Raw genomic sequence first — 26,065 nt, 5'->3', positions numbered from 1 at the left:
TCCAATCTGGTGTTCAACAACCAAATCAATGAACCAACCAGCTTTCGGTACAAAGAGGCATCAACTGGCTCACAAGGATCATTCACTGTCAGCTTCATGTTCGGGTCCATCGCCGACGTAATAGGCTTGCAGTTCTCCATCCCAAAGGCCTCAAGAAACTCATGAACATACCGTAGCTGAGAGACAAAGAACCCCCTCTGGGTCTACCAGATCTCCAATCCCAAGAAGAAGTGGAGTAAGCCTAAGCCGGTCATCTCAAACTCCTTTGACAAGGCAGCCCTTGTCACTCTAATGTGCTCCACATGACTGCCGGTGAGAATGAGATCATCCACATAAAGGATGATTAATGTGACCATGCTGCGTTCCCAAAAGAGATATAGGTTGGGATCTGCAACCATCTCTGAAATCGAGTCCGGAGAAAGAAGGAATCAATCTTCTGATTCCAAGCCCTAGGAGCCTGTTTAAGACCATACAAGGCCTTCCTTAACCTATAAACCATCCCTTCTGATCTTGGAACTGTGAAGCCTGGAGGCTGCTCAACATACACCTCCAAGGAACGTAAATTCGACATCCATCTGATATACGGGCCACCGCTGAGAAGAAGCAAGGGCAAGAATGGTCCGAATCGTTGGTCATCCTCGCGGTCGGTGTGCAAAGGTATCCTCATAGTCGATTCCTGGTGGACACTGAGCATAACCCTTAGCCACAAGTCTGGCTTTGTGTTTGTCCACCGACCCATGTGACGCATATTTGGTCTTAAAGACCCACTTGACACCAATGACTAACTGTTTCGACGGCCTCGGTACCAACTCCCGTGTTGTTCTTCTCAATGGCATCCAATTCCACCTGCATGTCTTTCCTCCAAGTATCCTGTGAAAGAGATTCCTTGACGCAGAAGTGGGCTCTTTGTCCAGCATGATGCGAGACATCAAAGCATAGTTTACCTATAACAGCTCCGCTGAATAACTTTTATCACGGACTCTGTGCGATATTTGAGGTCTGTCCTCTGTGGTCCATTCGGAAGGAAGCTTCGTGACACCTGACTCCCGAAGGGTGTCCACCACTAACCACCTGGGTACTCGAATAGAACGCGGAGCCTCCTATTGCTCTGCGGGGGCTCACCTCCAACTATGGGCTCAACCTCCTGAACTGACTGAGGTAGTCCAGCTGGAACAATAGACTGGGAATCATCATTAGAATCCTCTAGGTCTCCAAGAAGTGGCAGCTCCATAGTAGTTAGGGGGTTGTTTGAAACGGGTTTCCTAAAAGTTTCAAACGGGTTTCGTAAAATCAGCCCAAAGTTTCCTACAAGTTTCCTACCTACAGGTTTTTGCATGTACAAAATTTCAAATATATACTGTATAAAATATGTAAAAATAACACTAAATGCATAGAATACATGGAAACATCAATTTGAAGTCTACAGTCTTTGAATCACAAATAACAAAAACCATATAATCATCCATCATCAATGTCAAATGATCATGATTCATAGACCATGGTCCATGATCTATGCTCCATGATCCAATCATCCATCATTTCATACCACAAAAAAAAAAATACATGACACTACATAAAAAAAATTATCAAAAGAGTTGCACAGATTTCGACGTTAGATTTGGGGCAAAAAAAAAGTCAAAAAATTTGCTTGAAAAAAACGTGTTTCCTACAACGAAATGTTTCCAAGTTTCCTTCCTTGTAGGAAACGCGTTTCCTAACTAGTATGGGCGGCTCATCAACAATGGAAACCGGAACATGCTCATCAAAGACCACATCCCTGCTGACAACAACCTCGTTCCTCTCTGGATCATATAACATGTATCCCTTGAAAAGAGAGTTATATCCCACAAAGATAAGCTTTTGGGACTTTGAGTCGAGCTTCCCCCTCTACTACTTCGGAATGTGAACATATGCATCGCTCCCAAACACACGAAAATGGGAGACATCAGGTTTCCTGCCAAAATATGCCTTAAAAGGAGTCATGTTCGGTACTGGAGTTGTCGGAGACCGATTGAGGATATGGACAGTCGTAGCCACAGCCGTAGCCACAGCCTCTCCCCAAAGTGGACGAGGAAGATCACAATGCTCCAGCATCGTCCTCGCCATCTCCACCATAGTCCTGTTCTTTCGTTCTACTAATCCATTCTCTGACGCGGCGAACCTGTATTGGCCAGCTCCCTCTTGATGCCATGTTCCGCACAAAATCTCATGAAAGCATTAGAAGAAAATTCACCCCCTTTGTCAGCCCGGAGAGTCTTCACCTGTAACCCAGACTCTTTCTCCACCATCACATGCCACTCCTTGAACCGAGCAAAAGCTTGGTCCTTCTGAGAAAGGAAATAAACCCATGTGAATTTGGAACAATCATCAACACGCAGCATGAAGTACAAAGAACCTCCCAAGGATGCTGTCTGCATAGGTCCACACAAGACAGTGTGTACCAACTCCAATGGTTTCGAAGCTCGCCTGGAAGCCTACTTCGGAAAGGATTCCCTGTGCTGCTTACCACGTATGCAAGAACTGCAACGTCCTTGCCTACTGCCAACATCTAGCAAGCCAACCACCATCTGGTCTCGAAAAGCTCGCCACAACGCATCCATTTAAGTGGCCAAACCGAAAGTGGCACAAGTCACCAACCTGAGAACCTGTCAAAGAGGAGAGTGCGGAGAGTTTGTATATACCATTCTCCACGCTGCCTTCCCAAACAACCCGGCCAGTCTCACGGTCCCGTAGAGCAACAGAATGCTCCTCAAACTCCACCCCCGGAAGCCAGTCTTGCATACCTCAGGCACTGACAATAGATGAAAACCAAGTGCGGAGACGTAAAGAACACGAGAGAAATGCTTATCCCCTCCGCCATCGGGAATGATCTCCATCCGGCCCTCACTGTGTATCGGAATTGTGAAATTGTCGCCAATGAAAATTCGAGATCCAAAAAGAAGTCACGGGAAGGAGTCATGTGCCTGGAAGTACCACTATCGAGAATCCATTCCCGAGTATCCTTTGCGGTGAAGCCAACTGCCTCCTCGCTCGAAGAAGATGAAGCATCCATGTCCATCATCTCTACGTGCACAAAGGTTGGAGTCTTTACAGCTAAAGCTGAAGAATTAGCACTCTTCCCAGTCCGCTTGGGACACTTCCTCCAATAGTGGCCTTTCTCGGCACAATCATTTGCAGGTCCTCTCGGCCTTCAGTTTCGCTCGGTCTGAGTCGGGCTTCTTCTCAGAAGACTTCTCCGATGAAGTCTTCCCTTTGCCCTTGTTGTTGTTATTCCGACCTTTCGACCGTTGGCCAGTTAAGGCCTCATAACCTCCGCCCTGTGGAGGGTTCGGGAATCTTTCCACTTGGTCCAAGACCATGGGCACAAGCTCCTCCCATGTGATGGTGCTGAGCTTGCCCACTGGTAATCAATGAAGAGTAAAAGGCTGAGTATTGAGAAGGCAAATGTGACAACAACGTTATGGCCATATTCTCTGATGATATCTCTTTCCTAGACTTGAGAACTTCCTGCTGAAGAGCATGGAGCTTGTTGATGTGCTCCTGCATCGTCGACGACTTTGCAGGATTCATCACCCACATCTGAACTTCCAAGGAGATCCTCTTCATGGGTGACACCCTGTTGTAGAGAGAAGCCAATTGCTGCCAAATACCTCTAGCCAGCATCATATGCTTGATATGATTGATTACCTATGGTGTGCAATTGAGAAAAATGAAAGAATGGACTCTGGCATTGACACGATCCCATAACTGTGCCTGTGTTTCACGTTCCTTCCGAATAGAGGGTAACTCCCCTTCCTCTAACTCTGGCCGTGGAACCCCAACAACAACGAAATCAGCAAGGTCGTAAGACTCCAAAACAAATTCCATCATTACCTTCCATATGCTGTAGTTGTTCTCGTCCAACTGACGGTCCACTAGGAACGTGGGGAGTGTCGGGATCTTCACGTGCTTCTCGGCCATCTCAAGTAAATCTGCCATTGTGGAGCTATTATAACTGAAAAGGGAGGGTGGGTGGAAAAAAATGAAGAACTAAACCTGCAAGTGGCTGTCTTTAGTAAATCAGCACGCCTTCCGCTTGCTTCTCCTCTTCCCGTACGGCTCAAAACAGTCCTCGATAGTCGACCATCAGCAAAGCATGTCAGTAGCACACACGGGAAAGTCGGGGCAGCCAGTGACCAGCCGGCCAGCATCTAGTACAGCCGACAGGTCCAATACAGCCTCCCACACCTAGAAAAATTGGAAAAAAATAGGAAAAAATATGGAGAGTGGGGAAAAATGAGAAAACACCTAAATCGGGCGGGCAAACCCACAACAGAGGCCCTAGTGTAAATATACAGATAGGAGATGACTGCTAACATTTTCACCATGCCCACATGTGTGTTGGACATGGTGAAAAAGGGACCTTTTGGGCACACTGCCATACTTGTTCAATGCGCAATGGCCATGAAACTTTGCGGGGGGGTCTATGGCAATGGGTTAGACCCGTGTGTAAAGTTTCCTGGCCATCAGGCACTGAACACCTGGCACTGTGCCCAAACGGCCTCTTTTCACCATGCCCACGTGTGCGTTGGGCATGGTGAAAAGAGGCCGTTTTGGGTGCATCGCCATACTCATTCGGTGCCCGATGGCCATGAAACTTTGCAAGGGGTCTATGGCAATGGGTTAGACCCCCATGCAAAGTTTAATTGCCATGGGACATGGAACATGTGTGGCGATGCGCCCAAATAGCCTCTTTTCACCATGCCCAACGCAAAGTGTGGGCATGGTGAAAAGAGGACGTTTTGGGTCATTGCCATACTCGTTCGGTGCCCGATGGCCATGAAACTTTGAAGGGAAGTCTTTGGCAATGGGTTAGGCCTATGTGCAAGGTTTTATGGCCATCAAGTACTGAACATGTATGGCAGTGTGCCCAAACAACCTCTTTTCTCTATACCCACATGTGCGTTGGGCATGGTGAACAGCGGCCATTTGGGCACACCGCCATACTCGTTCGGTGCCCAATGGCCATGAAACTTTGCAAGAGGGTCTATGGAGGGTTTATGGCAATGGGTTAGACCCCCCTACAAAGTTTCATGGCCACTGGGCACCGAACGTGTGTGGCAATGCACCCAAACGGCGTATTTTCACCATGCCCACATGTGCGTCGGGCATGGTGAAAAGAAGTGTTTAGGCGCACCACCTTACTCATTCGGTGCCTGATGGCCATGAAACTTTGCACGGGTTAGACCACATGTGGGCATGGTGAAGAGAGGCCGTTTGGGCGCATCGCCATACTCATTCAATACCGGATGGCCATGAAACTTTGCGGGGGGGGGGGGGGGGGGGGGGGTCTATGGCAATGGGATAGATTCCCAAGCAAAGTTTTATGGCCATTGGGTGTACCGAACATGTGTGGCGATGTGCCCAAACGGCCTCTTTTCACCATGCCCAAATGTGGGCATGGTGAGAAAAGAACCGTTTCGGCATACCGCCATACAGGTTCTGTGCTGCCCGATGGCTATGAAACTTTGCAGAGAACTCTTTGGTAATGGGTTAGACCCGCGTGCAAAGTTTTATGGCCACCGGGTACTGAATGTGTATGGCGGTGCGCCCAAACAGCCTCTTTTCACTATACCCACGTGGGCGGCTTGGTGAAAAGGAGCTGTTTGGGCGCACCGGTACTACCATACTTGTTCGGTGCCCGGTGGCCATGAAACTTTGCACGAGGGTCTTTGGCAATGGGTTACACCCCCGTGGAAAGTTTCATGGCCATCAAACACCGAACGTCTGTGGGGCGGTGCGCCCAAACGCCCTCTTTTCACCAATCCCAACACACGTGGTGGGCATGGTGAAAAGAGGCCGTTTGGGCGCACCGCCATACACGTTCGGCCATGAAATATAAATTGTGACAATACAAAAATAAAGATTTCTTGAATATAAACCAACATTCAAACCAAAGAAGCAAATAGAATGGATAGATGAGATACCATAGGAAAGTGGAGCATGTAATACAAGAGTGAAACAAATATGATAATGCCAAGAAAGACAATAACAGGTATAATCTCAAATAGGATACTCTCTGTGCTTAAGGGTATCTAAGATGCCCTCATGGTCTTAGTGAGAGAGGGTCCACCGTGGAGCTCCGGTCTTCTGAAAACTCGACGAAGCACAAGTTTTATAGCAAGAACTAGATGGGAGAAGATAATGCCTCCATCTTCCACTCATACTACGAGGAAACCAGGTCTCCATAGCACGAGTAGAAATTTGTGCATAATATCTACCATAGACAACCATGCTATGCCTATCAAATGGAAAGCCATAGTCATCTATCGTGTCTTCCTGGAGTTTGAACTTTGGCCTGGTGCATCGTAAAAGGTAGTAGTCTACATGCTCCTAATTATTCTCCTCTCTGCAAATGACTGCAAAAACATCACCCTCCTCAAGAAGATCTATCAATGGATCATGATCTACACTATGTTGTCCCTCGCCAATATCAATAATGGTGGGTGCTAACGGTCCAAAAGGTGGTACCTGTATAGGGGAGTAAGAACCTGCAGCTCATGCATCAGACCACTCTTTTTTTTTGGCATGAAAGCAATCTCTCATCAGTATAACTCTTACAAAAACATGCATATGATGTCGTGTAAAGATAGTGGGATCACTGTATGATGAGCTTTTGATGCTGTGCAATTTGAGTGTGCCATCAACTACCATAATCAATCCCCCCAGTGTCAATATCACTCACCTCAACACACCAAAAGAAGCGTCGTACATCCCTAGTATCACGTGGAGGAAATGAAGAGGCAGCACTAGTGGTCATATGATCTGTGCACCAATCCACCGCCTATTGAGCATCTCAAAAATGCTCATTGTCATGTCACAACTGGTAACACCTGAGCGCACGTTTGATGCAAGCACCTATACTACATGTTCACCCTTCCCATGTCTTGTCTTAAAGAAGCTCCATAGAACCTACACACTTGTACGACAATGCGATGTGTAGAACCAATAAAACTGCCGAGCACTTCGAAACTGTGCTCCACACCCATCAGACCATATCCATCGCTTTTTGTAGGTGATACCATGCTCTCCCATGAATCTGTCATGATGATCAAAGCAATGGTGCACAAAGTGTGCACTGTGAGTGTGATCATCACTAATGTAGAAGTGATACTCTCGAATGATTACTCTTCTCCTCTAGGGTGCTCTCTACACCATCCCCATCTAGCTGGGCATGACGATAGCTAATGTGAACCATTATAGCAACCTAGTGGAGGAACAGATCATAAACAAGTAAGAATAAGGTTAGAGAAAGATAAAGCGACTATAAAAATTTACAAAACATACAAAACAAAAGAAGCATGGATTGTAGAAATACCCGCTCTCAAAAGTAGTACTCAGACTGTATCTCCTGCTATGGTGCGAAGGTATAATTCTCTGCAAAGTCCTCCACTGAAATAACTACCCCAATCGGGAACTGCGTGATGCTAGCTCGAAACTGTTTATCTTGCCACTGTTCTATGTGGGCATGCTATGCTGTATGTAAGGATAGATGGCTCCTTGAAATGAAGTACTGAAATCAACACGTGGTGACTCATGCTCCACTAGCTGCAACCTCCTAGAGTCATTGCACATCACATACTCATAGTGTTGCCATGTTACCATCTCCTCATGAGAAGAATCTAGCTGATGCATGCACGTAGAAGATGTAGGCTACCACACCTGACATGTCCCCTCTACGTAAGCCATCCTATGGTACATTAAATTATCCTCACCCCGTGTACAAAGTTAGGAGTGCACAAAATCCCGAGGGCTGGTAGGGTGTATGCCGCTATGTCCCATGAGGGCTCGAAACACAGAATACAATAGCTAGAAACCAACATGATACCTACAACAACAAGTGTCGCGCTGCTGGGGGTTTCTCACAAACCAAGGCTTGCAAGCCTCGAATGAGCGCTGGCTAATTATGTTGGTGGGGCATGCATGTCGAAACTCTAGGAATAGCTCTGTCTAAGTCATCTCTAGAAAACATGCATGGTGCTCCACATACGCTCCCCGCCGAACACACCGACGCAACACCTTTTTGTACTCAGGAGATGCGTGAGAATGTTCCTCCCAAAATTTCTCTATCATGGCCCTCATCTCTGACTATAACAAGCATGTACACCTAGGTGCGCAACCACTAAAACCCCCGAGGCTACCCCCCTCTCCAAGATCCAGTCTACATCTTCTACTAAGCCCTACTCTAAGAGCATGGCACCACACCTTAAGAATGTGAGATGTGGCACGTTGTGTACCTGCCAATTTAATTATGTGTGAACTTGGAGTGACTAAAGATGCTTTGTTTTAGACAATGGGTTCTTAAATGATTAAGTTGTTTATACAACACAATGTTTTTATGCAAAATATCAATTTAAATATTTAATGGTTTGGGTATTACGGTACAAGGAAAGAATAGAATAGCAACTAAACATGCTTGAAATGAGACATTTGATGTGTGAATGTTTATGCAATTGTTTGTTTGCCTATGTGTGCGTGTATGCTTGCCTATGTGTGCTTGCCATAACCAACCATAGCCATAGACCAACGATAAACCATATATACAGCACTAATAAAACCATTTGCTTGCTTATGTGTGTGTATGCTTTCCATTTGGTTGCCATATGTGTATGCATGCTTGACTAGAAAGTATGGAAACAAGAAGAGCTAAACCATATATGCAACAATATTTGCTTGCCATAGAACAACCATAGACCAACCAGTTGCTTGCCATAGACCAACCATTTGCTTGCCTGTGTGTGTATGCTTGCCATAGAACAACCATAGCCATAAACCAACCATTTGCTTGCCTATGTGTTTGTATGCTTGCCATTTGGGCATGCTTGACTAGCAAGTTTTTTATATGATAATGTATTTAATCCTGAACATCAATTTGAACATTAATTTTTTTTTTTAAAAATTCCACATACCTGTAGAATCAATACTGGCCACAATCGTGCGTCGACCTGCCACACCATCTCTATGTGCCGTATGCTTGAGAGAGCTGTAGGACTGTCTCAAGCTATGTATGTAGAACATGTGCGCTAGCCCTCCTCGAATGGGGGCTACAAATCTGCTCGAGATGAAGAGGTGACGCAGAGTGGACGGTGGGAGTTGAAGGAGGTGGAATGGGATCACTAGGAGGTGGGGGAGGCGAGGTCTCGGCGATGGAAGAAGCAGCGCGTTTCTTCGTTCGACATCGTGCTTGGCAGTCACGAGCTTTTTTCGTCTTCTCCTCCTCACGAAGCCTTTGTTTGTAGCTCTGTTTGTTGCTCTTCAGATGTTTATTTTGCTTGCTTGATGGCCATAGTAGATATTTAGGAAATCCTCATGCAATTAGGGTTTTAAAGGTATTTACGATTAATATATGTAGAGAGAAAGAGAGAGAGTGCACAAGCTCAATAAGAATTTTGGATAATCATAGCTAGTAGCGGAGGAGAGAGAGTTAAGTTAGCAGCTCCCGGTGCATTCTTCTTCACAAGCATCTCAACTCAATGGTAGGCACCAATAGGTTCATCTCTCTCCGAGTTGGAGGAGGTGGGGGTACTCTGCACTGAGGTTGCAGGCACTCTTTGAGTTCGAAAAATAACAATTACAAGAGAGTTCAGGGGCTACTGGGCCACTCTTTAAGTTGGAAACCTAACAATAATCAAGAGAGTTCAGATAATCACTAATCATATCATTCGACTATTGGCATCTAAAGCATTTGCGCTCTTTCTTGAGTTGGTTACTGTAATGAACTAATGGTAAGTTGGAATAAGAATCTTGTCCTCCTGGTCCTTTGGGTTAATAGACTAGACTCCAATCATGTCCCCTACTCCACTTTGGTTTAGGTAAATCATAATTATTTGCGAAGGCCGAAGTTCTTTTTGGGGGAGGGGGTATTAAGTTGTTTCCTTTAGAAAAGCTTGGGTGGAAGCCGCATCCATATTTACTACTTTTGCTAAAGACGAGGGTTTTACGTTTTTCACCGGCTTATCTAGTGGAGGATCCAACTTTTGAATGAATCGATTTCATTGTCTATTGTGGGGCCATAACAAACAAGATTTGTATATACCCTTCAATAGATTTCCATGCGTGAGACAACTCCAAGAATTTGTTCATCTTTGGATCCCCAAGGGACAAAATCTCTATTAATACTCGTCCATAGCATCAATCCAATTGGGTGGGACCTATGGAGTGCTTCTTTAACATCATTGTCCAATGTCTCCATTTCAGGTGCGACATTCTAAGCTTGATGACCACATCCCACGATTTCTTTCTGAAAGAAAAAACTCGTTTTTACATCAAATTATTCAATGATTTAGTAACAAAATTCTTTGAAGACAAGAAGACACTTCTTTTATTTTTTAAGGTTTATTACATTGCCCATGGAAATCTCAACCCCTTGATCCAAAAAGTTGAAAACATCGATATTGGCCTATGAATACAATTTTTTAACGCCAAAGATATGGACTAAGATGGTTAAGTCTGGTTAGGTATTCATCTAAGGTAGAGAAACTTCTACCATGAATTCTATATTCTTTTATAAAATCTAAGTTTTCCATAATCATGGCTAGACTCAAATTCGAAGCTTAGTATGGAAGATAGTCTATATCTATCTCACAATAAAATTCTCTCAAATTCGAAGCTTAGTATGGAAGATAGTCTATATCTATCTCACAATAAAATTCTCTCCATCTTCATCCCACTACTGGTGTCGTTAAAGGCCACCATCCTTTACCACTTATGTCCTTTAATTATGCATTTTGAACCTTATTCTTAATATTGGGGATATGAACAGTTATGAGCAATATGCTATGAGGGGATATATTATGATGTCATATGGTTGGAAGTTGTAACTCGTGGGCAATGTATTCAGTTATGCCGATTTTCCAATGGATACGAAGATGATGTTTATGTCTCTTGACTATGTACTGAGTATTTCCTTGTTTTTCTCCGTGTTACCTGAATCTGTGAGTGTTTGACTGAATCGCTTATTAAATGCTATTCTGATTTGAGAAAGTAATTCCTTATGTTATGTGGATCAGTTTAGGTATGTGTTCTGTAATCAATATGGAGATAGAGCTAACCCATGGTGTGGTTGAAGATGGAGTGGTTCAAGATTATCCATTGATGAAAGTGATGGAAGTGATGTCATTGTATAGCAAAATCTACATTTCTCATATAATGCAATGGAGCATACCAGCAAACCTCATGATAGTTATGTTATAAATGATGATGTTGTTGATGTGGGAGATATGCATATGCTTAATGGTGATGTTCTGCTTGCATACTCTTGATCTTGATGATAAGATTCTTTGTGATGAAATTCGGAAGTTTTTATACTTGATCTTGAAGATGAGGTTGAGGTACATGAGCATGATGTTTGCTTGTTTCTTGAGGATGTGATGCATGAGGGTAAGGCAACGGATGAACCTCATGATGATATGGAGGAGGGCATAAAGGGTCCATTTTATCCAGTACAACTCAAAGAAGTGTGTTAGGGAGAAATTATAGGAAGTCATGAAATTTTCAACAACAGTACAGTAGATGGCAGAGTTCAGAAAACACTTGGAAAATCGAAGAAACGAATCATGCAGCTTCAAAAAGCAATCAAAATTACTCAAAATGCACCTAAGGTGGTCCAGGCATTCAGGAATAGCCAAAGAGAAGGCATATTCAGATTTCAAAAAACACTCAGAGAAGTGGTTGAAGGATTTGAAGATAAGCAAGAAGACTCGTGCAGGAGGTTGCAGAATAGTGGAGATCTTGATTCAAAGAAACGTGGCCATGTTGTCAGGAAACATGTTGGAAACATGCAAGAAATGTTCCACCATGTTCAAACTTCAAATGAAATGCTGCAAATGAGGTCAAATCAGCTTTGTTATGATGAGAGGAGTGATGTCAAATTTTATCCCAAAAGTGTGCATGATAAGCCAAAAATTGAAAGTTGATATTTCCAGGTGGACAATAAAAACTGAAAATCATATTTTCAGCTTCTTAGATGGAGAATTTCAAAAAAAAATAGCAAGGTTGACTGTTTTGAAGATGTGGAGAAGTACAAGTTTTGGAGTTTAGAAGGTGGATGGTTGGCGAGAAGTAGTCTATTTTCAAAAAACTATCAGATTTTCAATAAAAATTCAGCAAATGAAGTGGAGATTGTCAGGCAATTAAACTGAAATTTCAGCATGTAGAAAAACACATTATATAAGTGCAAGAGCCAATTTTCAAGGAGGATCAAATGGTGAAGTCAAGAAAGATGGTTTTATTGAATCAAAATTTCGGTTCAGTGCGTATTTTTGGAGATCAACTAATTGCTGAGTGTTGTGTGACTCAACGATCAGTCATCAATGCAAAAGGCAAGGTCAGATTAGATCAAATGTTGAAGAAACTGAATCAGATCAGATCAGGGGCACTCAGGAAATTCAGAAAAACATGCAAGAAGTGTTCATTCAATCAGTCCTTGATCAAAATATCACTGGGGTTCAAGATCAAAAGGATGTAGATTTGCAGAGAATGGTAGCTGAAGTCATTCAGAATAGAAGTGAGGAAATCAGGAAGAATATGGATATGGCCATGGCTATGGCTATGGCCATGGATATGGCTATGGCTATGGCTATGGATATGGATATGGATATGGATATGGATATGGATATGGCGTCGTGGATATGGATATGGCGTCGTGGATATGCTTGGTATGCTATTGCTGTGGGATGTAGACATGCTACTTGGCCATGGATTTTGACCATGTTTTGGATTTGACTGTATCCAGGGTCACGATGTCAGGGGAGGATCGACAGCCTCCTAGCGCACCACCATCACTTTCATCCATACATCGAGCGATGGAGCACGAGGTAGCAGAGTTGCGGATGATGGCAGTAGGCACTCACCATTTTGTCGGCGGCATGGAGCGTTTGATAGCGACATTGAGGACGCTGGACGATCCAGATAGATTGAGGCAGTGGCTTGAGTCAGTTCGTACAGATCCGGCTACCCGACAGACGGGTCTATCCTACCGTGCCGTGCTTGCGCTACCAGACATTCGGGAGCGCACTCTACAGCTTTTTCCAGACAGGCACGACCATTATCTGCAGACCGCTGTATCCACCCCGGCATTGCCGCACATATTTATATTCGATATGTTGCATTCTATGGTGCCATGCCTCACCATCGACAGATACCGATATATTTTGGCCAGCAGCTTTATGCAGAGTCTGTTCTTGGCCACGTGGTGGATTATCATGACCGTCGCCCAGGTGCTGGCCATGGTGTTGGACATCTTCAGGACCAGGACAGGAGGCCTGGTGACTTGGCCCATCGAGCACCACCGTCACAGCGTCCGCGCAGAGAGCCAGAGTGTTTGTTCCATTCTCTGCCATCCAGAGTGTGGGCATGCAGTTTGGTATCGACCTTCAGGCCGCCACTACGAGCCTACGGCATTTGGTTGAGATGTTTGATCCTTCGAGCTCACACAGGGTACAAGCTAAACCTTATGGTTTACATAACGTCATCTTCTCCTATCCATGTGGTAAACTTTCAAGTTTTTCTTGTTCGTCATTAGGCCTCTACTCTAGAGAGTCCTGGCGTCGCGCCTGTACATGCATTGCAGACCGATGTGGCTGCCTCATCTTCTTTGGTATGTACCTAATTGCATATGTGTATTTCTCATGTAGTTGTTTGTGGGTGCACCGTGTTGTATAAGAAATTGTTTTCTTCCGTGCAGCCACCAGAGACCGTGGCACCTTGTAGCATGGACTTGGTCTCTCGTGTGCTTCCGCCACCGCCAGTGAGCGAGACCACTAGAACCCAGGTTTGGACTCTTGTTATCCCTTATGTTTACTCATACGCAAAATACTTTTATTTTCTTCTGTTCTTTTTTAAAGGGATTAGAGTTGGAGGAGCTGCGCCGATCATTGGATGATCAGCGTCGCAGAGGGGATGATCTTCAGCAGCAGCTTGATGCAGCGAGGAGTCGCCTTCACGATGTGGATCTAGAGCGGCGTATATATAGCATACTACAGGGCAGAGTTTTTCTTGAGGATGTATTCCTACGTGAGTAGGGAGCCGTTTGTCCATAGAGTGCAGCCTTCCATCCCTATATATCCCTGGCCCCATGAGAGTGGCCTACATGTGGATCCCCTAGATCCCGCCACATTATCTTATCTTGGCGATCGTGGCTCATGTTCAGTGTGCCTTGACTTATTTGATACTGCCGGCTGGTACTCCTTACTGTGCAGGCATCGCTTCCATTTGGCCTGCCTTATCAGATCTATGTGCACTCAACGTCAGTGCCTAGTTTGCACAGCCAGTATTTCAGAGTCAGACTATCTTTATAGGCTATGGGGCATTGATGATTTGCAGCCAGTGGGGGATAAGACCGTCGACATTCTTTCTCGACGGCCACTAGGAGATGATGAGGATGCTGATCGCCAGGCTATAATTCGCGATGCCCTTGTATAGGAGGGGTATACTGATTTGGACATTGCAGCACATGTTGGGCAGCGTGTTTCCTCCGTGCGACAGGGCATTCCATCAGACACCATAGCACGGTGGGACGCATCGATTGAGGAGTCACGCTTGCGCCATCAGCGAGGGCCGATCCCGCTTGATTCAGACTTTTATGATCCTCGTCTGGAGGAGGCTCTCCAGGCAGCTGAGACCGACACTAGAGAGAGGTTCAGGGCGCGTGTCTATGCAGACACGCGCATTTGGTAGATGGGCCACCAGGCCAGGCGGACTGCTGCTGACCAGGAGCTTGCCTACACCAGGGCAGAGTTTGTAGAGCGCCTCCGAGCTTCATCCCGAGGGCAGAGTACTGGAGCCCCACAGCGAGGTGAGTCCTCTCGTGCTGCGGAGGAGAGATTCGTACGACAAGAGGCCACAGCAGCTGACGTGCTTTTTGACCCACCGCACTATCGCTGAGAGGGTTATTCCGGAATCCGGCTAGGACACAGAGGCGTTCATACTATGAGGTGGATTCAGACTCCACTGATTAGATTTTTGTATAGCATTATGATCGTCATCAATGATTATTGTACGTTCAGATTTTTGCATCTCATTATGATCGTTATCTTTATTCGACTATTGGATCTATGCAAATGTTGGTTGTGTGTTATGGATTTGATTGTCTATGATTTATGCTTTGAATCAAAACAAGCAAGATGTTTATAATTTTCTGCTCTGTTTCAAATAAATGATAACCCATCATAGCATGTCTTTAATTCAAAATATGGTCATTGACTTAATAGCATGTTCGGTACCCTAAAATATGGTCATTGACTTTTTCATTTACTAGCCATTTTATCGATCGCTACCACACTTGATCTTTTATTTTTGTATCATGTTTTGTGTAATCAATGGTACGTGACGTGAATTTGTTTGTGCTTATGGTTATGCTTATTGTCTTGGTATGGTTATTGTAATGTTCATTGTACGTCTATGTTCGTGGTTAGGGTTATCCACATGGGTATGGTGTTGGCTAATGTTACGGTCATCGTTATGGTATCCTTGTGGTCTTGATTATGGTCTTGGTCTTGGTCTTGGTCATGCTTATGGTGTTTGTTACTGTAATGGGCTGATTCATGTCGCTTATGGTCTTGGTCTTGGTCATGCTTATGGTGTTTGTTACTGTAATGGGCTGATTCATGTTGCTTATGGTCATGTTTATAGTCCATGTTATGGTCTTGGATCATGTTTATGGTCATACATATGGTTCTCGTTTCATGATGCTTATGGTCCGACTTACCCTCCATCTTATGATCCTGGTTGTAGTTATGCTCTTGGTTAATGTTATAGTCATTGCCATGGTTAAGTATCATCATGCTTACAATGGTCAGGTTTAATCTCCATCTTATGGTCCTAGTTAATCCTACTAGGCTAGTTGGCCGCACTTGCCAAGTTTCATAGACATGTGCGTCAGGCATGGTGAAAAGGTGTCGTTTCGCCGCACTGCCCTACTCGTTCGGTGTCCAATGGCCATGAAACTTTGCAGGGGGGTCTATGGCAATGGATTAGAACCCCCTGCAAAGTTTCATGGCCATCGCGCACTGAACATGTATGGCGGTGTGCCCAAACGACATCTTTTCACCATGCCCACATGTGAGTTGGACATGGTGATGAAAAGGGGCTATTTTGGCACACCGCCCTACTCGTTCAGTGTCCTATGGCCACGAAACTTTGCAGGGGTGTATATGGCAATGGGTTAGACCCTTGTGCAAAGTTTCATGGCCATCGAGCACCGAACTTGTATGGCGGTGTGCCCAAACGACCTCTTTTCACCATACCCACATGTGCATTTGGGCATGGTGAAAAGGGGTTGTTTCGGTGTACCTACTCGTTTGGTACCCGATGGCCATGAAACTATGCAGGGGAGTGTATGGCAATGTGTTAGAACCCTTTGCAAAGTTTCATGGCGATCGGGCACTGAACGTGTATGGCAATGGGGGAGATGAGCCTTGATGAAGAGCTTGGGATTCCAGCAATGAGGACACCTGGTGTGAAGAAGGCTATGGAAGCCATGAATGCAAATTTACGAAGATCTGGAAGAGTTAGAAACCCTATTCAGAGGTTAACTTGTGCAAAGTTTCATGGCCATTGGCAATTGAACGTATGTGGTGTGCGCCCAAACGGCCTCTTTTCACCATTCCCACATGTGCGTTGGGCATGGTGAAAAGGGGTCGTTTTGGTGCACCACCCTACTTGTTCGGTGCTGTCCGATGACCATGAAACTTTGCACGACGGTCTATGGCAATGGGCTAGATCTCCCCACAAAGTTTAATGGCCATCAAACACCGAACATGTATGGCGGTGCGCCCAAACGGCCTCTTTTCACCATGCCCACATGTGCGTTGGGCATGGTGAAAAGAGGCCATTTTGATGCACCGCCATACTCGTTCTGTGCCCAATGGCTATGAAACTTTGCATGGGGTTCTATGGCATGGATGAGACGTGTGTACAAAGTTTCATGGCCACCATCGGGTATCGAACGTGTATGGCGATGAGCCCAAATGGCCTCTTTTCACCATACCCACATGTGCAGTGGGCATAGTGAAAAGAGGTCATTTGGGTGCACCACCATACTCGTTCAGTGCTTGATGGCCGCTGTGCAAAGTTTCATGGCCATCGGGCAACAAATGTGGGAGGCACTACGCCCGAATTATGTTTCTTTTCAATGCTCGAAGATGCTTCGCCTATGGTGAAATTAGGCAATTTGGGCGCACCATCCCACACATTCGGAATCGAATGGGGATGAAACTTTGCACGGGCATCCATCATGATAAGTTAGACCCCCGTGCAAAGTCTCATCCCCATCCGACTTCGAATGTGGGGGGGCGGTGCACCCGAATTGCGTTTCTTTTCAGTGCTCTAAAACCTAAACCCTAGCCCATATGATATAAGCTCCGATGGCCACGAAACTTTGAGAACGGTCCCGAAGCCATCCTAATAAGCCTCTTGCAAAGTTTGGTCATCCGAGCTTATATCATATGGGCCAAGGTTTAGGGTTTAGGATTTATAGCCATAACCATAACGATCACCATAACCATAACCATGATCATACCCACAAGACCATGACCATGATAATAAGGAGGACCATAACCATAACCATAACGATCACCATAACCATAACCCTAAACCCTAGACTATATGATGTAAGCTTCGATGGCCACCAAACTTTGAGAGCGTTCCCAAGGAATCCTAATAAGCCTCTTGCGCAAATTTTGGTGGTCATCGAAGCTTATATCATATGGGCTAGGGTTTAGGGTTTAGGTGAAAAGGGACCATTTCGACGCACCACCATACTCATTCGGTGTCCAATGGCCATGAAACTTTACACAAGGGTCTATGAAAATGGGATAGATGTCCCTGCAAAGTTTTATGGCCCTCGGGTACTGAGCGTGTATGGTGGTGCGCCCAAACAACCTCTTTTCACTATACCCACATGTGTGTTGGACATGGTGAAAAGGGGCCGTTTGGGCGCACTGCTATACTCATTCGGTGTTGCCTGATGGCCATGAAACTTTGCAGAGGGGTCTATGACAATGGGTTAGACCTCTGTGCAAAGTTTCATGGGCCACTGGGCACTGAACGTGTGGCGGTGTGCCCTAACGGCCTCTTTTGACCACGCCCACATGTGCATTGGGCATGGTGAAAAGAGACCGTTTGGGCGCACCGCCATACTCGTTTGCTGCCCAATGGCCATAAAACTTTGCACTGGGGTCTATGGCTATGGGTTAGACCCTTTGTGCAAAGTTTCATGGCCATCGAGCACAAAACGTGTGTGGCAGTGCACCCAAATTGCCTCTTTTCTCACCATGCCCACATGTGCGTTGGGCATGGTGAAAAGAGGCCATTTCAGCGCACTGCCATACTTGTTCGATACCCAATTGCCATGAAACTTTGCACGGAGGTCTATGACAATGGGTTAGACTACTTGTTCAGTGCCCGATGGCCATGAAACTTTGTAGGGGAGTTTATGGCACTGGGTTAGACCCCTGTGTAAAGTTTCATGGCCATCAAGCACCGAACGCCTGTGGTAGTGTGCCCAAACGGCCTCTTTTCACCATGCCCACATGTGCGTTGGGCATGGTGAAAAGAGGCCGTTTGGGTGCACCACCATACTCATTCGGTGCCCGATGGCCATAAAACTTTGCAGAGGGTCTATGGAAATGGGTTAGACCCCCATGTAAAGTTTCATTGCCATCGAGCACCGAACGTGTGTGGCCGTGCACCCAAACAACCTCTTTTCACCATGCCCAATGCAAATGTGGGCATGGTGAAAAGAGGTCGTTTTGGCTCACCACCATACTCGTTTGGTGCCCGATGGTCATGAAACTTTGAAGGGTAGTCTTTGACAATGGGTTAGGCCCGTGTGCAAAGTTTTATGGCCATCAGGTATGGCAGTGTGCCCAAACAACCTCTTTTCACTATACCCACATGTGCGTTGGGCATGGTGAAAAGCGGCCATTTGGTCACACCGCCATACTTGTTTGGTTCCCGATGGCCACCCATGAAACTTTGCAAGACGGTCCCACATGTGCGTTGGGCATGGTGAAAAGCGGCCACTTGGGCACACCGCCATACTTGTTTGGTTCCCGATGGCCACCCATGAAACTTTGCAAGACGGTCTATGGAGGGTTTATGGCAATGGGTTAGACCACCTTACAAAGTTTCATGGCCATCGAGCACCGAATGTGTGTGGCAGTGCACCCAAACTGCCTACTTTCACCATGCCCACATGTGCATTGGGGATGATGAAAAGAGGCCATTTAGGCGCACCGCCATACTCATTTGGTGCTTGATGGCCATGAAACTTTGCACAGGGGTCTATGGAAATGGGTTAGACCCCTCTGCAAAGTTTCATGGCCGTCGAGCACTGAATGTGTGTGGCAGGGCGCCCAAACGGCCTCTCTTGACCATGCCCACATGTGCATTGGGCATGGTGAAAATAGGCCATTTGGGCGCACCGCCATACTCATTCACCGATGGCCATGAAACCTTGCATCATGGGGGTCTATGGCAATGGGATAGATCCCTACGCAAAGTTTTATGGCCATTGGTGGGTACCGAACATGTGTGGCGATGTGCCCAAACGGCCTCTTTTCACCAGGCCCAAATGTGGGCATGGTGACATTTGGGCCTGGTGAAAAGAACCGTTTCGGCGCACCGCCATACAGGTTCGGTGCCCGATAGCTATGAAACTCTGCAGGGGAGTCTTTGGCGATGGGTTAGATCGGCGTGCAAAGTTTTATGGCGATCGGGTACCGTACGTGTATGGCAGTGTTGATATGCATTAGGAGATTGAGTGAAAAGATGTAATGGTGTAGAGTACCAATTTTCTCCTCAGGCACATGTTGTGAATCGAATGGTGTCAAATAAAGATGGAGATATGTTCTCTCAAGGATGGAATTTAGTTGTGCAAATCCATAAAGTCACTACTGATGAAAAAACTATAAGACTATGGATGGATCTTTATTTTCTCTTGTGTTGATGCCAAGACTATGACCCTTTTTATAGGCCTCCAAGAGTACAAAGATATTTCATATCATGAGATATTACAAGGTTTGGTGTCCTCTTACCCTACCAGATAAGGATATTTTGATAGATGGAGATACTTTGGATATCCAAGGTGAGTTGGGGTTACATGAGCTAAGATATCTCCAAGTAATTCTCCAAAATGAACCTCTCCAAGGATATGTAGATGGTGTGTAGAGGCTTAGTCAATCCTCATGGATGTTTCTAGAAGTGGTGGGTTTCTCCACAAAAGTAAATCTTGAGATAATACCAAGCTTTGATATTTTGTTTCTTTATTACAAAAAAGGGAAGGTAGACTTGGCATGCCTTATTCCATAAATGGAAGGTTGGAAATTGTTGACAAAGTGGAGACCACCTTTGAATATCTCTTTTGGAGCCTTGTATCCTTGTAGCAAGGAGCGCATCCTCACTGTTTCTTTTTTTTTTGTGAGTTGGAGAAGCCTTTCCTTACATGCCTTTATTGGCTTACATATTTTTTTAAAAAAGTAGGCCTACTATGGGCCTAAGACTAGTGACGCTACTTTTAGGAAAATATATATATATATACATATATATATATATATACATACATAAATATATACACACACACACACACACACACACACACACACACACACACACACACATATATATATACATACATATATATATATATACAATCTAAAGATGGTTTTGACTTTTGTAAGTTGATGATAAATTCTCCAAAAAGGAAAGGATTTAACAATTAGATGGAGGGTGGCATGTGTGGGGTTGTTCATGTGGGAGAGAAGCTTGATGAGGGTTTGGGCGAGTATGTGTGTGCAAGATGGCTCGGGGTTTCCCATGTGGGCCCGGGTGGAGAGGCTATGCATGAGGGTGTGAAAAGGGAGCTTCCAATGTGTGGGACAAGTGGGACCCATGTAAACACATGGGTGTGGGTGGGCCCATGTGGGCCCCACAAAGTGGTGTCAGGAAAAAAAAGAGGGTGGGAGAGTAGAGATTGATAACGAGGGAGAAAAAATGATATTATATAGCATATATATATATATATATATATATATATATATATATATATATATATATATATATAGTGTAGCATGGCTTTGGTATGTATTAGGTGTGCACTCTAGTAAATACAATATGGTGGTGTAAATAATATATATAGTAGTATCATAGCATAGCTAGGATAGGGCATAGTAGGTTGGGTGCAAAAGGAGACTTCTAGGAAAAAGATATCTTAGACATAAATATATATGAGGAAATAGACTTAGGATTTATTTACTTGTGCAATTATATATATAAAGATGAGAGAGAAAATATGGCAAATAGTAGGTGGTAGAAATATGCATACTTATAGTGTAGTTATAAATATAGTACCTAAGGGATTTTGAAAAGGTAGAAGGGATATGGGGGGCAAGATTTTGTACATTTTTCCCAAGCCCTATGAGAAACAATTAATGCATGGGGGATTTCAATTTACCCTGTCTCATACCTCGATGGGCAGAAGGGCTTCTTGTCCATAGACTAGGTGAAAGGGGTGAATTGGGTGGAGGCTTTAAAAGATGTCATGTAGGCCCATAAAGCTGCAGTTAAGTGCTTGTCCCAATCTTTTGGACGGTTAGCCATTTGTGATGATCTTACATATCATTCCATTGACCTTCTCCACCAAGCCATTACATTGTGGATAGTATGGGCTAAAGTGCCTATGGTTGATGTTTAATCTTCTAAGTAAATCCTGTGAGTTCTCCTCGGAATCCAGTGCCTCGATCTGACAGTATTTCAAGTGGGGTACCAAATCTACTACATATGTGATCAAATATGAACTTACCCACATCTTTGGTCGTGATTCTACTTGTGCTTGTTGCCTCTGCCCATCTCGTCATCATGTAGTCTACTGCCACAATGATGTACTCCCAATGGCATCAACTCCCCATTTTTTCAAATGGGCCAAAAGAGAATATTGGGGTCCTAGGCTCATAAGTTAGCCTCTTGTTCCTCCCTGCCATCTCACATGCATTGCAAGCTTTGCACCAATGCTGGACATCCTTGTGCAAACTAGGCCACACAAATCCTGCTTGAAGTATTTTTGTGCTGGTGATCTCTTGTGGGTAAAGTGACCCCCACATACCTCATCATGGCAAGATTTTAAAATATGAAGTATCTCTTTAGAGGATGGCACCCTTCTCAAGACTAAATCTTTTCCTTTTATGGTAAAGGTCCTCCCCCGTGAATTGATAAGATATGGCTTTCTTTGCCAGCCTAAGTTTTTGAACCTTGGATAAGTGTTCGGGACACTCACCTGTCTGGAGGAAATAGGTTATGTCGTCCTGAAGCTCCTCTTGTCCTTGGAATTTCGGTTGCTGAAATTTGATTGCTCCCACTACCACCACAAATTGGTCATTGGCTAAAGCATCTTCTTCCTTATTTTTCATCCTAGATACATGATGCACTCGTATAGCTTCAAATTTTTGCATCAAACTTTCAATTTGCTTGACCCATGTAAATAGATTAGCATTTTTGCAAGACCAAACTCCTTGTTGTAGCTGCTTTATCACTAACATGGCATCTCCTTTGACAATCAACCTCTTAATACCATGCTCCAAGAACCAATCCAACCCAAACTGTAGAGTGGCATATTCTGCTTCATTATTGGAATGGATCCCAGGGAGAGTTTTACCTTGTCTAGTGACCTCCTCACCTTGTGGGTTGTAGATGATGACTCCACCTGCTGCTTGATCACTTTGTCTCCTATAGGCTCCATAAAAATGCATAATGAAGGCACCTTCCAACTCTTCTTGAATTAAGGGCTTTGTCTCCTCATCTTTGCGCTTGATGGTGATCTTCTTTTCATGGGACCTGTAGGTGAGAATCTCTACCAAACTTGCCCTAGTGCTATCCTCCACTATAAAAGTGTAGTCATACTCTTGAAGCTCCAAAATCCATTTCTCTATCATTGGGGAAGTGGTCATGTGTTGTACAACATATGGAAATGTCTGCTCCACTGTTAAAATTATAAACTGCTTGGGCAAGAGATAAGACCTGAACTTTCTTACTGGAAATATGAGGGCTAAAACCATTTCTTCTACTTCTTTGTAGCCTTTCTCTGCTTGTGTCATAATCCTACTAGAAAAATAGATTGGCCTCATGTAAGAGCTCTTTGGGTCCTTCTGCATCGAGATTGCCCCAATAGCCTCGGTACTACCCACACTCGGAGAAACATAGAACACTTCATTCCATACTGGTGGCATTAGGGTTGGCAATGAACTAATAACCTTCTTTATTTCTTGAAACTGAATTTCACACTCCTCATCCCAATTGAAGGTGTCTTTATGTGCTAACTTCTGCAATGGTGAAACAATTTGTGAGAGAAGATGGATGAACTGAGACATGTACCTGGTTTTCTGAATGAATATGACCAACTCCCTTGCATTTTTGGGTGAAGGTACAGCTAAAAGATCCTCAATCTTGGCTGAATCTGCTTCAATTCCTCTTACTGAGATGATGTGTCCCAAAAGTTTCACTTCACTTTGAGCTATGTGGCACTTGTCAAGATTCAATTGTCCACCCAATTGGTATAGCCTTTGTAACCCTTCTTTGACTCTTTGGAAATGCAATTCCCTGCTACTATATATATGCAAAAATAATCCATGTAGACCCTAATAGAGGTCCCAAAGAAGGGCTAAAAAACATAATTCATGAATCTCTGGAAGGTGGGAGGTGCATTTGTGAGGCCAAAAGGCATTACTTTGTAAGCAAAGCATCCCCATGGAGTGGTGAAGGTGGTTTTGCGTTGATCCTCCTCTGCTATCCTGATTTGGAAGTAGTCAGAGTAATCATCACATACTGTGTACCTTTCATGGTCTGCTACTTCATTCAAGATTTCATCTTGAAATGGGAGAGGGAAGTGGTCCCTCTTCATGGCAGCATTTAAGGGCTTGTAATCTACATAGATCCTCCATTTTCCATTCTTCTTAGGGGTAACAACTACAAGGGAAACCCAATCTGAGTTTTCCATTGGGTAAATAAAACCTAATTTCAAGATCCTCTTTACCTCCATTAGTAAAGCCTCCCTCTGGACCACTCCTAACCTTCTTAATTTTTGAGCCACGGGCTTAGTATCAGGATTTAGTTCATATGATGTTATATGATTTCCACTCCTTTTACCTAGGTGTAGTAAGTGATGAAGAGGTTGGTGTACTTCTTTAACATGGTGATGTAAGCCGCTTCCTCCTCTGGTGTTAAATCCTTTGCTAGCATCTTCTTTTTTTTATTGTCCTCAACCTGTAGAGAATCACCATCCTTTTCTTGGTCTCCCTTTGTTGTGGTGGCCTCCTTCCCTTGAAAGATGAGTCCCATCAACTCCATAGAGGAATCCTCCTCACTGGTACCTGATCCTCCTGACTCTGTTTTTCTGAGTAATCATATGAGCTTTCTTCATCCAAGCTGGTTTCATACCTTAGGTCCACTTTACTTCCTTTTTCATGTCATAGGTGATATTTCTCCTATTGGCACCATTCTCTCCCTCTGGCTTGAGAACTAGTGAACATGTCCCCCATTTTTGGTATGCCCCAATAGGTATGAGCCAACACCTACCTAAAATAATGGGATAGCCCTCCCCCTTTGATGGGATCACATACATGTCTACCTCTACCTCAACACCACAAACATGTACCTTTACACTCTTGATGACTCCTAGGCACTTGACGTATACATTATTGGCTAGTTTAGCTTTATAGGGAGATGGAGCATTGACTTCTAGCCCTAATCTATGCATGATTTTCTCTGTCATGACACACATTTGGGCACCCCCATCCACATACACCTCAGGAATCTTATATCCCTTAATCCAAGCATCCACTAGAGGAACAACATCTTCATCAGGATTAGCTTTAATTAACTTGACTGATTTTGTCTATTTTCTTCTAGTGCTAACTATCGTTGACCATTGTCTTCTCAGATTAGGTGCTATTTGTAAGAGTTGTGGCCATGTGATGTTGGGATGTTGAATGCTCACATCAGAGATAAGATTATAGGACTCGGAACCTTTACCTAGTACAAAGTCCTCCATATTGATCTTCCTTCTTAGTCTCCAGAACTTTCTTGCTTGTTCCTTCAAGGCCCTTGCTTCCCCTCCTTCTGGTGTTTGATTCTTCATCTTTGGCCTCTTCTTGAACTCTTGCCCTTTTGATTGGCATGGCATCCATCTCTTCTATCATTTCTTCTCCTTCAAGCAAGTCTCCAAGCTCTAACGCATTCACTGTCCTCTCTTCTCCTTGTGGTAGAGGTAAAATGTCAACTAGTTGTTGAGAGGGTGGTTGTCGTTTTCAAGAATTTGGGGTACTTGGGGAGCTTGAGAAGGACCTGGCTATTGTTGAGGTTGCACGGGCCTTTGTGGTGGATAAATGTCACCTGGGATTCTTCTTGGATATGGGAAATTACACATTCCATGCCCTCTCTCATTGTAATTGTAACAAATATATTCTTGTGCTTGCGTTCTTTATGCTCAACCTTCCTTATGTGGCTTTGTCCTAGGTGCTTGGATTAGGTTTAGGATGAGTTGGTCCAGCTACTCAGTTAGCTTTTGGAGAAGATCTTGCTGTGTAGTGCCTCCCACTTGTGTAGATGGTGCTCTAGGTAGAGGTGGATCTTGAGACTGACTCTCCCCCATCTTCCCTATTTCTCTTTCTATCTTAAACTTTTGGTTTTGATACCTCAATTTGCGATCTTTACCCCTTGCTACCTCTAGTGCAATTTGCGATCTTTACCCCTTGCTACCTCTAGTGCAATCTCAAAAGTTGGAGGGAACTTTGACTCTAATTTTTTCCTAAAAGTGGAGGGAAAAGTCCCGCTATGTACCTATCCCTCTTGAGGAAGTTAGAGGCAACTTTATTCTCCCCTAAGGCAGCAACCCATCTAGCCCATAAATTTTGGAACTTGGCTTCATATGAAGAGAAATCTTAAAGAGAGACTTGCCTGTGTTGCAATAATTATTGCCATATTCTCTGCGGTGTGTGTCCTCTCCCCATAATGATCAATGAAAGCTTGACAGAGAGCA

The 26,065-nt window shown here is 44.5% G+C and overlaps 2 protein-coding genes and 1 pseudogene across 3 annotated transcripts; 1 reads left to right on the top strand and 2 right to left on the bottom strand.

Moving 5' to 3' along the window:
• Positions 1–1,063: 1,063 nt before the first annotated feature.
• On the bottom strand, positions 1,064–7,740 carry LOC147624038 (uncharacterized; annotated as a pseudogene).
• Positions 7,741–12,143: 4,403 nt separating this feature from the next.
• On the top strand, positions 12,144–15,015 carry LOC147624037 (uncharacterized). Of its 2 annotated transcripts, XM_086820926.1 has the most exons (3): positions 12,144–13,476; positions 13,562–13,636; positions 13,724–15,015. In XM_086820926.1, the coding sequence occupies exon 1, from the start codon at positions 12,735–12,737 to the stop codon at positions 13,446–13,448; it is 714 nt and encodes a 237-aa protein (XP_086677052.1). In that variant the 5' UTR covers positions 12,144–12,734; the 3' UTR covers positions 13,449–13,476; positions 13,562–13,636; positions 13,724–15,015. The 2 variants fall into 2 exon arrangements, with proteins under 2 accessions (XP_086677052.1, XP_086677051.1); XM_086820925.1 differs by having other exon boundaries at positions 12,144–13,636.
• A 7,160-nt stretch (positions 15,016–22,175) lies between these two features.
• On the bottom strand, positions 22,176–23,399 carry LOC147624036 (uncharacterized). Its single transcript, XM_086820845.1, has one exon. The coding sequence runs from the start codon at positions 23,397–23,399 to the stop codon at positions 22,176–22,178; it is 1,224 nt and encodes a 407-aa protein (XP_086676971.1).
• Positions 23,400–26,065: the final 2,666 nt, after the last annotated feature.

This window comes from Cibotium barometz, chromosome 26 (genome assembly GCF_041138505.1).
Source record: "Cibotium barometz isolate CiBa-2024 chromosome 26, ASM4113850v1, whole genome shotgun sequence".
NCBI lineage: Eukaryota > Viridiplantae > Streptophyta > Polypodiopsida > Cyatheales > Cibotiaceae > Cibotium > Cibotium barometz.
This window is presented reverse-complemented; position numbering and strand designations above follow the sequence as displayed.